The sequence below is a fragment of the Exophiala xenobiotica genome (assembly GCF_000835505.1).
Source record: "Exophiala xenobiotica strain CBS 118157 unplaced genomic scaffold supercont1.4, whole genome shotgun sequence".
NCBI lineage: Eukaryota > Fungi > Ascomycota > Eurotiomycetes > Chaetothyriales > Herpotrichiellaceae > Exophiala > Exophiala xenobiotica.
The window spans coordinates 3514559-3528526 of NW_013562491.1; the positions used below are offsets into that span (position 1 = coordinate 3514559).

Sequence of the window (13968 nt, forward strand, 5' to 3'; positions counted from 1 at the left end):
TAAGACCAAGTCTAGTACAGAGACACCAGGACCGCAACAACGCCCAAGGTAGCCATTACAAGTGCGCCCCTTCTCACGTTCTCAGCACCGCTACTCGCCGTCTCTGACGTCACCGCTCCCGTCGTGGTCGTCGTAGCAGCGTCGGTCATACTTGCGCTCGAGCCCGCCGTCGAAGTCGCATCCGCTTGCACTACACTCGTACCTGTGGTCGCCGCGGCCGATTCAGTTGAGGTTGTGGCTGATGAGGCCGTCAGAGTCACCGCTCCCGTCGCCGTCACCAGTGCCGAGTAAACAGTATCGCCGCCGTCGTTGGCGTGGTTCGTGTACGAGTTCCCTGTGTCCAGGCCGTTTGTGGAGGAGTAGTCCACACCCGCACAGTCGGCGCGCCATGAGCCTAGAGTGGTGCCTTCCTCGACGTAGAAGCAGTTGCCCACCGGGATGAGGAGGCCGGAAAGAGAGGATTGGGCGGGATCGCATGAGGTGGAGAGGTAAGTTCGCACTGTGAGGAGACGTTTAGTTATTTTGACACCGTGGTTGATATAACTGCATCGAGATAGCTAGGGAGCTGCTGGAGCTTGATAGGGCGTGGAAGGCGGGCGGTGTGATGAGAAGGCTCGATGGTGGAGAGGAGGAGATCGGTGACCAAGAAGGAAGAGCGGATGATGAACAGGGGCAGAAAGATAGTGATCATACAGCTCCGCAACCAGGCAGATGGGATGGACAGCAGAGGACACCAGCTCAGACCATGAAGACCATCGAGCTGAACCTGCTTGGAGGTGGAGGGATGATGGGAGAATGGTGAAGATGATGGACGCAGATTTCAGGTGCTTGGGATGTGGAGGTCTGTTTGGGAAGGCTTTAAAGTCTGATGTGCATTGGCTCTCAAGGATATAGAATGGAGGAGCCAGAGGAGAGGTGCCTAGCGGTGCTCACATTCATCGAGTCGGAGCACGCGTAGCTTCCAATGTTGGATTTTGAGCGAGAAATTGCAACGGCAAAAGAAAAGAATACTTACATGTACAACCATCGTCGATCTGATGCACATATAGCGCGACCGTGCCATTAGGCAGCTGATGACATGAAGTATCTGCCTGTAGAGCATTCGGGTCATCGTATGACTGAAATGATGTGCCCGCGTTGCATGAACTGTGCTCGAAGAAACTGAGTTGTGTGGCTGCGTGAGCAAGTTGAGGCGCGAGCAGGATGGCGAGCAGCGAGACTAGTGTTTTCGAATTGCTCGTTTGAGGCCGTGACCTGGAATATTGTGGTGAAGACATTGTTAGGTATTGAGCTGGTGATGGGAAATTCCTGGTGTCGAAGGGGCTTCAACACTAGTCAGTAGCGACTTCTGTGCGTAGATTTTGAAATGATACACGATCTGGCAAGTGGGAGGACAGAAGACGATCGATGATGCTACCGTCTGTGCAATGCTGAGTATCTTCTCGCGTGTCGCGTTGCTAGAGATGATCGTTCAAGAGGTAGTCTGGTGTTGCAGACGCACAGGCCGGAGGTTCGTAAATTGGGCAATGTGCCAACTGAGAATGACAGCAGTCAAGCCAACTGAGCTCTTTCGCTCTTCTGGCACTCAACATCAATTTTCCGAATTCTTCTGAACTGCTTTATCATTCATTACTCCCTCTTCGAATTCGAATTTTGAACTTTCCCTTGCCAGCCTTGCAGATATGCCGCTAACGAAATCATGGTCAATCCTCAAAACTTCATCTTCTCCGGGATTTCGTCCACATGGCCACAAATTCAATCTTATCCTTGACTCCCAGTCCCACCCGCTTGACCCGGCCAAGTCTAGCCAATGCCTCGGCAATCTTGTCTAGAAATGCTCTTTCTTCCTTGGTGATGGGACCTTCTGAATCTTCACTGCCGACAAGGGTGTCCGCATCACTTGCCGCACTGTCTGAAGCTAAAGAATCCAGATAATTCGTGGTATATGATGAAACCTTTGCGACTGCTGGTTCCGGGCTCCTTTTGGATGTATTGTACACAGCCTCGGCAATTCGTATGCGTATGCAGTGGCTTGGTTTACTGCAGAGGTTCCACAAAAAGGTGAAATATGCGTGTGGAATAGGCGTCGTAACGTCCGCTGGAGTATATCTTAAGCTGACAGGAAAGACCTTGGTTCTTGGCGGTGTCGTCAGAAGACTCGGACTCATGGGCAAGATGCCTCTTCCGTTGGAAGTGGTACATTCGGGAAAGACCACGAGAATGCTGTTGGGGTTCTTTTTGAGCAATGTCTCAATGTCGACCAATTTCGCCTTCTCGGGCGGATTCACTTTTGGATGTGTGAGAGACCGGCAGACGGCGGTGAAGAGAGATATCGGCTCAACAAGCCTGGTGGTTGGATAACTCGCAGCGTAAATTGGATCGAATATGGCAGCCAAATATAGAGCATCGATAGGCGAGGCACAAGAAGAGGCTATAACTGAGCCAGCTTGAGGTATTCTGGCGCTATTCTTTGCCAACGATCTGTGGTATATCAGCACGTGCCTTTGAATATGTTCAGCTCTTCGTGCATACCCTTTCTTCACACCGTCAATTTGCAGATCGATCCACCATATCCCAGGTATGCCTAATATACACCATAACGACGCTTTTCTTCCGAGAACACCGATAGGCATCCATTGTAGAACCAGGAAATATGACAGTGCGAACATAAGGAGTAGTGGTACACGGCAGACGAATAGGAAGGTATGAAATGGCAGAGCGATCCCGGCCGACTCGTGAGGGATAGGAAGAAATGGAGCAATACCGGAGCCTATATGATCGGGTCAGCCTATCTGCGTATGGTCTGATGCTCGCTTGTAGCGAAATACCTTTGTCACGAAACTGCGAAAACTTCTCCATGGTGGGCCGGTGAGTGGTACCGCAGTAAGGTCGCAAAGACAGAGACTCGGTGTCAGATATGGTAAAGTCGAGGTGGAAATCAGTGCATGACGGCAACAACAGTCGTTATATCAGGCCGAAAAGTCATTTGCTCAATCACTCTGAGTGGACAAAGGAATCAGCGCAGGCGAGCTACCGGTACATCGTAAGAGTATTCGCAGTTGGGTAAATGGCCAGAGTTGGAGAACAATCGCGTGTTACAGTGGCGGATCTAAGATTCATTAGGTATGGTCCACGAATGCTTTTTTGGAGGACTCCATCCAGAGACCTCGCTGGGGGTTCGATGGCTGCTTCACGAGTGGAAGAGAAGTGCTTCTGCCGAGAAGAAGAGAAGGAAAGATTTTCACATGCTCACGACTTTCATGACGGCATCGTTTGGGCTGACTAGGCCTTTCTACCTAATAGCCTTGGCACTGACCATGCTCGCCTTCCATCTCGATAGGTAAGAAATTCACGGTCCTCCCTCGTCTACCGTGGTACGAGTACTGTGGCAGCATGTGATGGCATGAGGCTCTCGATCTTTCGAGCTTGGCGGGTAACGAATTATACCTCCATGTAAGGAACGAAAGACCAAGACCAGCGGCACTTCCGGAAGCACGAAAGAAGTGAATGTGCAAGGGTGATGGGTCTGTTAAAAGCCCTTGTTTCCTGGTCGTATCATGCAACCACCAACAGACGCCAGGGTCAACATGATCAGGGAATTGTTCCTGTTGGCCCACTGCTTCCAACGCCTTGCGAGCCTTGCATGACCACGTATCTAGCCTGATGTTGGCATGTGAAGAACGCTCAACAGGGGGGCTCACGCTACCCGCAATTCGAGCGGTGTTATTCACCTTCGCTCAACCCCTCCTTACAGTCACCACAGTGTATTGAATCGTTTGCAGAGGAAGTCACTTTCTAATGGCAATCTCGAAGCGGCCATGGCAAGTGTGCAGCATGGATATCTCCGTAAGTTCAAACCAACTGGAGCGAAGATGTGAATATGCTACCCAGGCAGTGTCTTTCATTCACTCGAATTGCTCTTTGAGTCTGCCAGGTTCTAGCCCTCTGCTACTCTTTCCAACAGATCCTTCCCACGAGCATCCGCGCACGCAGAGTCAGTGGAGACGACGTCCCACAAACCAGATCTCAAGCATTACGAAGCACAAAGCAGCTTCGCACGGATCTATGAAGAACCCACCGGGAACCAGATTCCAAGGACCTCCAACAAAGAAACCGGAGATTACATCAGCATTATTGATCTCCAGTAAGGATGGGTAAGACACCCTTCAAGCTCTTCGTCACAAGAAGCCCCGATTCTGACAGAAGAAGGCGACAACCACAATCAGCAACACTCGAAATCATCCCAGACCAAAGGCACGGGCCCGCCTTCGAAAAATGTATTGAAGCCGAAGACGAACAAGGAATTTTCGGCATGGGCAGAGTATATGGGCGAAGAGAAAGATGAAGACTTCATCAAATGGAAGAAGAATATGGTGGGCGATGGTCAAGATTCACAAAAGAAATGAATATGGGGGACAAATCATCGGAGCCGAAGCACCCAAGGACCAGAAATTGCATGGATTACATGGGGCTGGATATCTTTTGGGAGCCCGTCAACCTCTTCAAGCACGTTTAGTATGGCTCAATGACAGGATTTTGGATCATCACAATCGAAGGACCTTCTCTCCTCCTCTGGCCCTGCGCCACACCAAATTTCCCGGTCATCCCTGGATACTCCTTGTCTTCAGGACTTAACACTACTTGCAAGGTAAACGTCATCCACATAACTCCATCCGTCGACTCTCTCGAAGAAGGCCATTTCTCTGTCGGCAACCCACATGGGTTTTGTGATGGCCGTATATGGGTCGTAATAAGACTTGGTGAGTTGATTTTTACGGAACCAGTCTTCATCTTTGGTCCAGGCTTCGACGAACCGAAACGTTCCGGGATTGCTTGGGTCATGGTAGACGTCGAAAAAGATACACTCGGGCTCCTTGAGGCATGCAGCCCAGCATGGTCGTAGAGCTTTGAGGAAGGGCTCGATGTTGGATGGATCGATGCGAATAGTGACATGCAGCGTCATTTGGGTCGTCTTGATCGAGGACATGATGCACGGTTTGCTGGTTGGATTTACCCCTTCTGAAAGAACAATCTTGATGGCGTAAGTGTGAAGTGAGCTACCCTGGTAGGTTCTTGTATTGCTTGCTAGAGGTACGGAAAGGTGTCATTTGCTTGTGCTTTTATATGTTCTAGGTAAAACGCATTCGCCAGGAATGGAAGCATCTGCCGCAGTCATAATGGCCATGATGATTGTCCTCCGCAGCAGCAACAGAGCTCGTCTTACTAATAGTTGTCGCGAGGACTGGCCGAAGTTGAGGGTTTCCCGTACCTCAAGTGGGCTTGATATTCGCGGTGACGAGTGACATGACACATGCATCAGCATTGGTTTGTAAGCTTCGGGATGGTTGGAAATACCTGGGTGAGGTCCAAGCTCGAGGTCTCCTTTCACATTAGGACATCCAAACGTCGTTTCCAAAAGGAACTCAACGTGTCATCATTGATCGGTGTTTCACTTCGACATTGTATACCCGTGTGCTAGATGGTGAAGGGATGGGTGTGGTCTGAGGATACTAGGATCAACTACTAATATCAACTACTAATATCAACTACTAATATCAACTACTCCGGTCAAACTGTTTCTCCTCCTCGTCACAAGGCGATGCGGAGTTTCACCATCGGCCAACCATCGGCCAACTGTCGACCACCTTCCTCATTCAGCATGGCATGCCTCCAGGACTCATCTTCATGTCGTGCTGGCTGGACTGAACTTCACTCATTATAGCGACTGTCGACGCCGGTCAAGGGCAGCCGCAAGTACAGAGAAAAGCCTAAACACCTTGTCAGAGAATACTTCTTCAATTTACCACTATGCCGGCCGAACTGAACGTTGCCGCCGTTAGGGCTCAGTTTCCCGCACTGGCACAGAAGCAAGTCTTCATGGACAACGCTGGAGGCGCACAGGTTCTTAAAACAGTCATAGATGCCATATCTAGCTACCTTTCCTCCACCAACGTTCAACTTGGCGCTTCGTATCCCATATCCCAGGAATCAACAAACAAGTTCAATGAAGGTCACATTGCGGGGGCAAAGTACATCAACGCCTCACCCAAGGAAGTTGTCTTTGGTCCCTCGACGACACAACTATTCCGAAATCTCTCAATTGCATTGAAGATCGAGTCTGGTTCGGAAATTATCCTCTCGAACCTTGACCATGAGGCCAATTTGGCGCCATGGGTCCAACTTGCTGAATGGAAAGGACTGACCGTCAAATGGTGGATTCCGACCAAGAACGCCAATTCGAACCCTAAGCTGGAGTCTGAAGATTTAAAGGCGTTGTTGACACCCAAAACGCGCCTGGTTTGCTGCACACATACCTCGAACATCTTGGGCACAATCACGGACGTTGCAGCGCTATCGAAGGTCATACATGAGACAAATCCAAATACTCTGTTCTGCGTCGATGCAGTCGCGTACGCTCCCCATGCGGCCATCGATGTTAAGGCGTTTGGCGTGGACTTCTACTCGTTTTCATGGTATAAAGTTTACGGGCCGCATATCTCAATGCTGTATGTCAGCGAGAAAGCACAGAAAGAATTGCAGAGTCTAGGGCACTACTTCAAACCTGGAGATACGTTGGAGGAAATGCTCGGCCTTGCTGCAGCGAATTATGAGTGTACCCAGGCTGTTCCAAGAGTTGTCGAGTACATTAATAAGATCGGCTGGGACGCAATAACCCAACAGGAGCAGGAGATCCAGGAGATATTACTCTCCTACCTAAGGTCGAAGCCGGATCAGATCAAGATCTACGGAGAGCCTTCGTCGGATAGAAAGCTCCGCGTGCCGGTTATCAGCTTCAAGGTGAAAGGGCAGAGTTCTCTAGGGATTATCGACGCGATTGAGGCCAGGTCCAACTTTGGCTGCCGGAATGGGCATTTTTATAGCAAGAGGCTTTGTGAGAGGGTCCTTGGTATCCCGGATGGAGATGACGGTGTGGTGAGGTGTTCGTTGTTGCATTATAACACCGCTGAAGAAGCAAAGGGCTTCGTCAAAGTGTTGGATGAAGTTATTGCCGAAGGGGCTGGAAAGGATGTTGATGATCCGGGAAGGAAAACCGTTGCCGACTGGTAGTGCGAGTCAGCTGCTGGGAGGATCTTTCGAATTTGAGCCTTGCTACTATTTCCCTTCTGAGACGTCTCGAGGCGTTGACGAACACTGCCACATTCAGTTGTTTGATCGATGAACAACGTGATAGGCATGTCTCAAGTGCAACAAAGAGCGTCACGAAGAGTTTCGGCCTTTCGTTGTTCTCTTGGTGCAGATTGCGACATATAGTTGCTGATAGAGATGAGAGCCAACTTGATGATGATACTGGCGACCATTTGAGCAGCATAACCCTCCTTTCTTAGATAAATCTTGAAAGAAGTTGTTGTCAAGAATGATGGTTCGTGGTTCGTGGTTCGTGGTTCGTGGTTCGTTATCGTGATCTTGACTCTTCGTGAGCCTTCTCGCCTTCTAGTGTCAGCCAACTCTGATTGGCCAAATTTCACACCAATGTTTATCGCTAACTCTTTCCGGTCGCTAACAACATCGTTCGCCAACAACCACCTCAACCAGCATCTTCACAAGATTGGAAACCACAAGTGAAGCGGCAATGGTGCTTAGATGTCGCTAAGCGGCTCCCCTTCATCAACAACAAGTCGACCTTTTCATCATGGCCGACACAGAGAATGTACGCTGACACCCCTAATCTCAGGCTCGCTCTGTTGACCATGAATTCGCAGTTTGTCTCTCAACTACCACAGCCCACTCGCTATGGGCAGCCATCGCCTCAAAAGCAGCTCACAGAGCTGAGTGCCTCAGCCAACAACTCACGCAGCGCTATGCCTCCTCCTGGTTTCACGAACCACAAACGACAAGGATCGAACTGTTCGTCTTGGTCCCTGGAAAGACAAGGAAAGATGCTGAATATGGACACAGTACCCGAACCAGCCTCGAAGAGAAAGACTCTCGCTGAACGCGCTGGCGAACCGATCAAAGCTACACCTGCTGCTCCGAGGTCCAATGCACCAGTCAACTCTGCTGTCATGGCCGCCGTCCATTCCCGCAATCCGTCCTCATTCTCCCAGTCATACAGAAGCAATTCTTCCCAATCGAGGAACACCTCGAACTCGACGGCCTCTTCGTTCTCAATGAGCGTGGGCAGCGCCATCCGGCCACCAGCAGTTCGGCCCACCTCGAACCTTGCCCGACCGAAGTCGTCACTTGCTAAAGAGAGAGGAACACGCTCGGCCAACCCGAGGCCTGCTACGTCGATGGATACCCGTGGAGAGACCCAGGAAGACCCTAATAATAAACGTATGGTTGATACTCCCATTGCCCCGCTGAACTTCGCTGCCCGTGCCCCAATGCATCCGATGAGGAACGCAATCATGGTTTTTCCCAAGAGAGACACTCGCAGCTTCTCATCCATAAGAGCTGCTGGCCCTCTCATAGGTCCGCGGCCAATTCGTCGAGAAATGTCGAGGACCTTTTCAATCACCACACGTATGGCAGAGCTTTCGTTGTGCCCGGAGACTCCCAAGCCCAGGGCTCGGCCAGACAGTCCCTCAAAGCTACCTCTGCCATCACCACGAGTCTCGAAATTTCGAGAAAAGCCCGCCTTCAGTCCTCCGCCTTTTCCTAAGCCCACTCCGTCTCCTTGCAAAAACAAGACAGGACTCAAGCTGACCAAGTATTCTGATCTAGAGGTCTGGGATCCCGAGGAACAGTACAGCAACATGGAAAGAATGTATGAGGATGTATGCAAGCACTACAAACAAGCAATGGACGATAATGTAGAAGCGAAAGAAGCCAGTCATGCGTACAAGTCGACCATTGCCAACTTGGAACAGGAACGGAAAGAGATAACCGAGAACATAATATCTCTTAGATGCGAACTAGAAACAACAAAATTCCGCCTTGAAGCTGCCGAGAGATCAAAGCATGAACTCCAACGAGACAACGAAGAAGAGGTCGAAGACATCAAGCGTCAACATCGCATCGAGTTTGAAACCATTCGTCAATTACATCGTCAAGATACGGAGCGTCTCAAGGAAGATCACAGAGCGGAAATGCGGGAGTTGAAGAAGAGATTGGAAGAAGAACTTGAAAACGAGCGAACCCAGCGATTGCAAGCTCTGAGCCAAGTTTCGACTCAAGGAGCCCTGGAGAAGCAAAGACATCACATGGACATCGAAGCCAAGGAGCAGGAAATCAGGAACATCAGCATGGAGATTGAACGATTGAAGGCAGACCTCGTGCGGGAGAAGATGCTCAACGATGACCTTCGACAGAATTTGAGCTCGGCAGGCTCTAATGCAGCTGCGATGGAAAGCGCTCGACAAGCACTTCAGGCCAAGATCGAATACCTTGAGTCGGACAGCAAATCTCAGTCAGAAGCATACGCAACTATGGAAAAGAGGATGAACGAGGCTCTTGAGAGAGCAACGGAATGTGAAGAGAAACTTAGGAAGGAAGAAATGCTTCGCCGAAAGTTGCATAATCAAGTTCAAGAACTCAAAGGCAATATTCGAGTGTTCTGTCGTGTACGACCTTCGAACGGAGTTGAAGGAGAAGAGACGGCCAAATTCAACTTCCCCGAGACCGACGAAGACCCTAAAGACATCGAAGTCAAAGGTCCAGAAGAAACAAGCAGCCTTGGAAAGGTCACCACAAAGACTCATCAATTCTCCTTCGACCGAGTCTTTGCCCCTGCGAGCAACAACGTCGAGATCTTTGAGGAAATCAGTCAACTCATCCAGTCGGCGCTTGATGGGTACAACGTGTGCATCTTCGCTTACGGTCAGACTGGATCTGGGAAGACGTTTACAATGTCGTCGGAAGACGGTATGATCCCACAAGCTCTGCGCCAGATCTATAGCACAAGCAAAGAGCTTGAAAGCCGGGGGTGGAAATACACTATGGAAGGCAGCTTTGTTGAGGTATACAATGAAGAGCTGCGAGATCTGCTCGGAAATGATGGTGACAGCGACAAGCCCAACAAGAGACATGAGATTCGGCATGACATGGCAACATGCGAAACGACTATAACGGATGTGACGACGCTGACCCTCGCCAGTCAAGTGCAAGTGGAGGGCATACTATCCCAAGCAATGTCGAGAAGATCGGTTGCTGCCACAAAAGCGAACGAGCGAAGCAGCCGAAGTCACTCTGTCTTTATTCTCAAGTTGACTGGGTCCAACTCAATTACCGGCAAGAAATGCAAGGGGACGCTTAACCTGGTCGATCTTGCCGGATCTGAACGCTTAACACACTCTCAGGTCGAAGGTGCTCGTCTGAAAGAGACTCAGAACATCAACAAGTCTCTATCATGCCTTGGCGATGTTATCGGAGCCTTGGGACAACAACAAGCCACTGGAGGCTTCAACGGGCGCAGTAGCGTCAATGGCGCATCGACTGGCACCTCCGCAGGGGCACACATCCCATATCGTAACAGCAAGCTAACGTATCTCTTGCAATTCAGTCTTGGAGGGAATAGCAAGACTCTGATGTTCGTCATGGTTGCACCTGAGAAAAAGTGTCTTGCGGAAACAATCACGAGTTTGAAGTTTGCCGACAAGGTCAGCCGGACGAGGATAGGCGTGGCGAGGAGAACGAGTGGGAAGTAACATCAAGCCTTGAAGGGATGAAAGCAGGTCAGCTGCTTGAACTGTGAGATTGGCGTTGTCTTAGCGGGCGTCTTTGTGTTTCTTCATGAAATGACCGCTCACGACTAGGGAAAGGGCCATCGATTGCCATACACTTTGAAGCTTTTTGGACTCTAAAGCACGTTCTTGGATGAGCTGGGGCAGTTTTGGGAAGGAGTACTGAAACGGGTATCGGTATCCAGATTCAGCCGAGAGAGGCCAATGGAGAGCTGCACTATGTTTTGTCCACTGGGTGTCGTATAGGACGTCCGTGAGCGACTTCAATGAAAGCGAATTTTCGAACTGCTTCCCGAAAAAGTTTTATATTCTGTGGAACGGGTACCTTTTCAGGGTCCTTGGAAGCCTTGTGCCAAAATTCCTGGTCTCTTTGGATTCTATAGCTTCGACGGTCTCTTCGGTTTGTGCTCGTCCTTCAATTCCCGTACGATCCCCCTCGAGATCCACTCGGCAATACCCATGTTCGTGATCATCGGGTTCACGCCGCTCGCAGATGGGAAGACGCTGGCGTCGGCGACATACAAACCTTGCACGCCCCAGACTTTGCCCTGGGAATCCACCACGCCGGTCTTGGGCGACGGACTCATCCGGCACGTGCCCATTTGGTGCGCCGAGCCGACCATGCAGGGGTCGGGGGCTGTCAGGCCCGTCGTGCGGACGATGTCGAGCCATGCGGCGAACGATGTCTCATCCTCATCGGTGGAGGTGGAGGTGGATGCGCTGGATTCTTTGTTGCTGGTTTGTAACGGCGACGGCGCCGCCTCCGCCTCCGCCCGGACCGCCGACGACGAGGACGACAGCGTGGACGTAGACAGCATAGAAGGCCTAATCCACCTCTTCACGCCGGGGTGTCCTGTGTCGATCTCGTTGGCGCCCATGACGAAATTGATTCTCGCCCCGGCGATCTGGCCTTCGAGGATGTGTCTCCTGTCCCGTGAGGACGGGGTGTAGGCGATGCGCGGCCTCTTCCGCGAGGGGTCCTTCGGGTCGATGTATACTTTGCCCGTATCCGCGTCGCGCGTGATACTGACCAAGCCCGTTGAGAATGCATGCTTGGCGGCGTTGAGTTTGTATTCGATGGCCGGGGCGAAAGTACTTCCTTCGGAGTCTTTGGAATCTTCTTTACGGTCTTTGGAGCCGAAGTCGAGGTTGTTGGTCGTGGTGCGGAATGGCAAACCGAGGAGTCCCAAACCGGGGGTTGAACAGATGACTTCGATCTTGGGGCCGTGGTGGGCGCCGTCACGGTTCTCCAGGTCGGTTACGGCGACGGTCAATATCGAGCCCTCCCACGGGTTGACGCGGTGCGGCCAGACGGACCATACTTGGCCCGTGGGGTGCAGGTGGAGGTTCGATCCGATGTGCGGGTTCTTCAGGCCGGAGCGTTGGAGGACGAGGGGCGAATGGAGCGTGCCCGCGGCGAGGATGACTCGTTCTGCGTTGATGAGTAACCTCCGGGTTGTTGAGCGGTCGTCGCGAGGTGTCCATGTCGCGCGGACGCCTGTGGCCACTTTACTGATGGGGTCGATGATGACCTCGTCGACGAAGGCGCCTTCGATGAACTCGGCGCCGTGCCGGGCGGCGTCCGGAAACCAGCAGTTGGCCGGGCCTTGCTTGGTCGTGCTGGCGCAGCCGTACGTGCAGTAGCCGCAGCAGTGACGCCGGGACGCACCCGTGTTCTGGGGTACGACTTCAACCGCCATGCCCAGACGTCTGGCGCCTTCGAGCAGCGTGGTGTTGGCAAAGTTGTGCTCGATGTTCGCGAGGGCGGACGGGTCGGTCGAGCGCGCGACGCCCATTTTATCGCACACGGTGTCCAGACAGTCCTGGAACTCGGGACTGAGGAAGTGGGGGAGGCCAGAGGAGGTTGCCCATTCCTGCCGCACGGCGTACTGTGGTTGTAGCGAGGCCGACCAATTGACGGTGCCGCCACCGCCGAAGGTGCTTCCCGCGAGGACGATGGTGGATGCGTCGTCGGAAGTGATCATCCCGCCGTTCTCCATCAGATGTTCGCCCGCGGACGAACTCGACATGGGGAAGTGGGTCGAGGGGAAGTGGTAGGACTTTTCGAGGATGAGGCATTTCAGGCCCGCGCGGGAAAGGTGTGAAGCAACGACGCCGGCGCCGCAGCCGGAGCCGATGATGACGACGTCGGTGGAAAGTGTGGCTGGTGTGGAAGCCGATGTGAAGTCGTGAAAGGCGAAGGCGTAGCTGTCGTTGCGTTCGATGTGTTTGGGGATGGAGGGAAAATCGAGTATTTGTAGGAGGGTAGGGGATGTGGCGATCCAGCTCATGCGCGCCAGGCCGTTCATTGAGCGGTAGATGCCACGTAATAGTGGGAGGCGCACCGAGGCCCAGCTGTGGACGATGTGCGTACGGGTTGCGAGATCATGGGTGTGGATGGGGGACGAGTAGCCTGTGAGCACGTATGAACCGACTGTGGTGTTGAGCGCGGAGAGGATGAAGCCCAGGCCTCGGCTGTCGGAGGGAGGGATGAAGAGCTTGAGTTTGCGAATGAGGATTTCTCGGAAGGCTGGGTCGGAGGTGATGTCCTCGGAGAGATATGCTCGAGCAACATCATCGGGTGCTCCGTCTGGGAGATAGGGTCGGAGTCGAGAAATGGCGGTATCCAGCTCCGTGGATGATACAGTCTTCTTGCCATTGGAGCCCGCGGATATGGAGGGAAGAGTGACCTCCAAGATGGAAAAGAGAATGTCGAATTGATCCTTGGTTAAGATCTCTCCATCCGGGGCTGGTGGGAGAGGAGAGGGAAGGGAGGCCAGGCTGGATAGATTCTCAATCTGAGACATGATGTCTGGCTTTAACAGGCAATGTGGCCTTCTAAATCGATTTCGCTGATATCAGGTGAATATCCAGGACGGAGACATGTGTGTACAGTGCAGAGATTGGTGTAGAGAGTCCTAACAAGCAGCTTCGTCGTGACTCCAGCTCACAGGTTTTGAGGAGGAACAAGCTCGAGATGGCATGCTTGAGCAGTAACAGAAACACAACACCGCTTGCAGAGGGAATGACTGAAGACGTAGACCCCAGGACGAGATAGCCAGGAAAACACTGGATCTAATAGGGAGTGTAAGCTCGGATGTGTGAAAGGATGGTCGAATCCTGGGGTTTCAGACGACCCCACGAAAGGATCGCAAGTCTCGTATATCCCTGCTCACTGCTGATTACTGCTGACAGCCTGACAACTGTATCCGGTGGGATAGAAGTCTAGGATCAAAACGCCGAGCAGCACCAGTGAATGTGTTGCTCAATGAGTGAAGAGAAACAGAAGCACAGAACATCTGGGGAGGAATGAATGATACGCAAT

The 13968-nt window shown here is 52.0% G+C and overlaps 6 protein-coding genes across 7 annotated transcripts; 3 read left to right on the forward strand and 3 right to left on the reverse strand.

Annotated features, from left to right (window-relative positions):
- Positions 1 to 11: 11 nt before the first annotated feature.
- On the reverse strand, positions 12 to 1277 carry PV05_07493 (uncharacterized protein; the record flags this gene model as incomplete). The annotated part of the gene is made up of 2 exons (XM_013460320.1): positions 12 to 499; positions 1016 to 1277. The coding sequence occupies 2 exons, from the start codon at positions 1275 to 1277 to the stop codon at positions 12 to 14; spliced, it is 750 nt and encodes a 249-aa protein (XP_013315774.1).
- A 441-nt stretch (positions 1278 to 1718) lies between these two features.
- PV05_07494 (uncharacterized protein) lies at positions 1719 to 2859 on the reverse strand (the record flags this gene model as incomplete). Its single annotated transcript, XM_013460321.1, has 3 exons — positions 1719 to 2481; positions 2533 to 2770; positions 2829 to 2859. The coding sequence occupies 3 exons, from the start codon at positions 2857 to 2859 to the stop codon at positions 1719 to 1721; spliced, it is 1032 nt and encodes a 343-aa protein (XP_013315775.1).
- A 959-nt stretch (positions 2860 to 3818) lies between these two features.
- PV05_07495 (uncharacterized protein) lies at positions 3819 to 4406 on the forward strand (the record flags this gene model as incomplete). The annotated part of the gene is made up of 3 exons (XM_013460322.1): positions 3819 to 3846; positions 3896 to 4144; positions 4210 to 4406. 3 exons carry the CDS (start codon positions 3819 to 3821, stop codon positions 4404 to 4406), a joined length of 474 nt encoding a protein of 157 aa, XP_013315776.1.
- Positions 4407 to 5419: 1013 nt separating this feature from the next.
- Positions 5420 to 7338, forward strand: PV05_07496 (cysteine desulfurase). The gene has a single exon (XM_013460323.1). It carries the CDS (start codon positions 5809 to 5811, stop codon positions 7066 to 7068), a length of 1260 nt encoding a protein of 419 aa, XP_013315777.1. The 5' UTR covers positions 5420 to 5808; the 3' UTR covers positions 7069 to 7338.
- A 212-nt stretch (positions 7339 to 7550) lies between these two features.
- PV05_07497 lies at positions 7551 to 10932 on the forward strand. Of its 2 annotated transcripts, XM_013460324.1 has the most exons (4): positions 7551 to 7669; positions 7722 to 7866; positions 7918 to 8295; positions 8686 to 10932. In XM_013460324.1, the coding sequence occupies exons 1-4, from the start codon at positions 7652 to 7654 to the stop codon at positions 10605 to 10607; spliced, it is 2463 nt and encodes an 820-aa protein (XP_013315778.1). In that variant the 5' UTR covers positions 7551 to 7651; the 3' UTR covers positions 10608 to 10932. The 2 variants fall into 2 exon arrangements, with proteins under 2 accessions (XP_013315778.1, XP_013315779.1); XM_013460325.1 differs by having other exon boundaries at positions 7918 to 10932.
- PV05_07498 (uncharacterized protein) lies at positions 10780 to 13947 on the reverse strand. Its single transcript, XM_013460326.1, has one exon. The coding sequence runs from the start codon at positions 13448 to 13450 to the stop codon at positions 11021 to 11023; it is 2430 nt and encodes an 809-aa protein (XP_013315780.1). The 5' UTR covers positions 13451 to 13947; the 3' UTR covers positions 10780 to 11020.
- Between the last annotated feature and the right edge of the window lie 21 nt (positions 13948 to 13968).

Bases quoted from the DNA above. Each gene is read 5' to 3' on its own strand.
- PV05_07497 (XM_013460325.1), top strand. The intron at 7,867-7,917 runs GTTCGTCTTGGT...ATATGGACACAG, and splicing joins CAAACGACAAGGATCGAACT to TACCCGAACCAGCCTCGAAG.
- PV05_07496 (XM_013460323.1), top strand. From the start codon at position 5,809: ATGCCGGCCGAACTGAACGTTGCCGCCGTTAGGGCTCAGTTTCCCGCA.
- PV05_07498 (XM_013460326.1), bottom strand. From the start codon at position 13,450: ATGTCTCAGATTGAGAATCTATCCAGCCTGGCCTCCCTTCCCTCTCCT.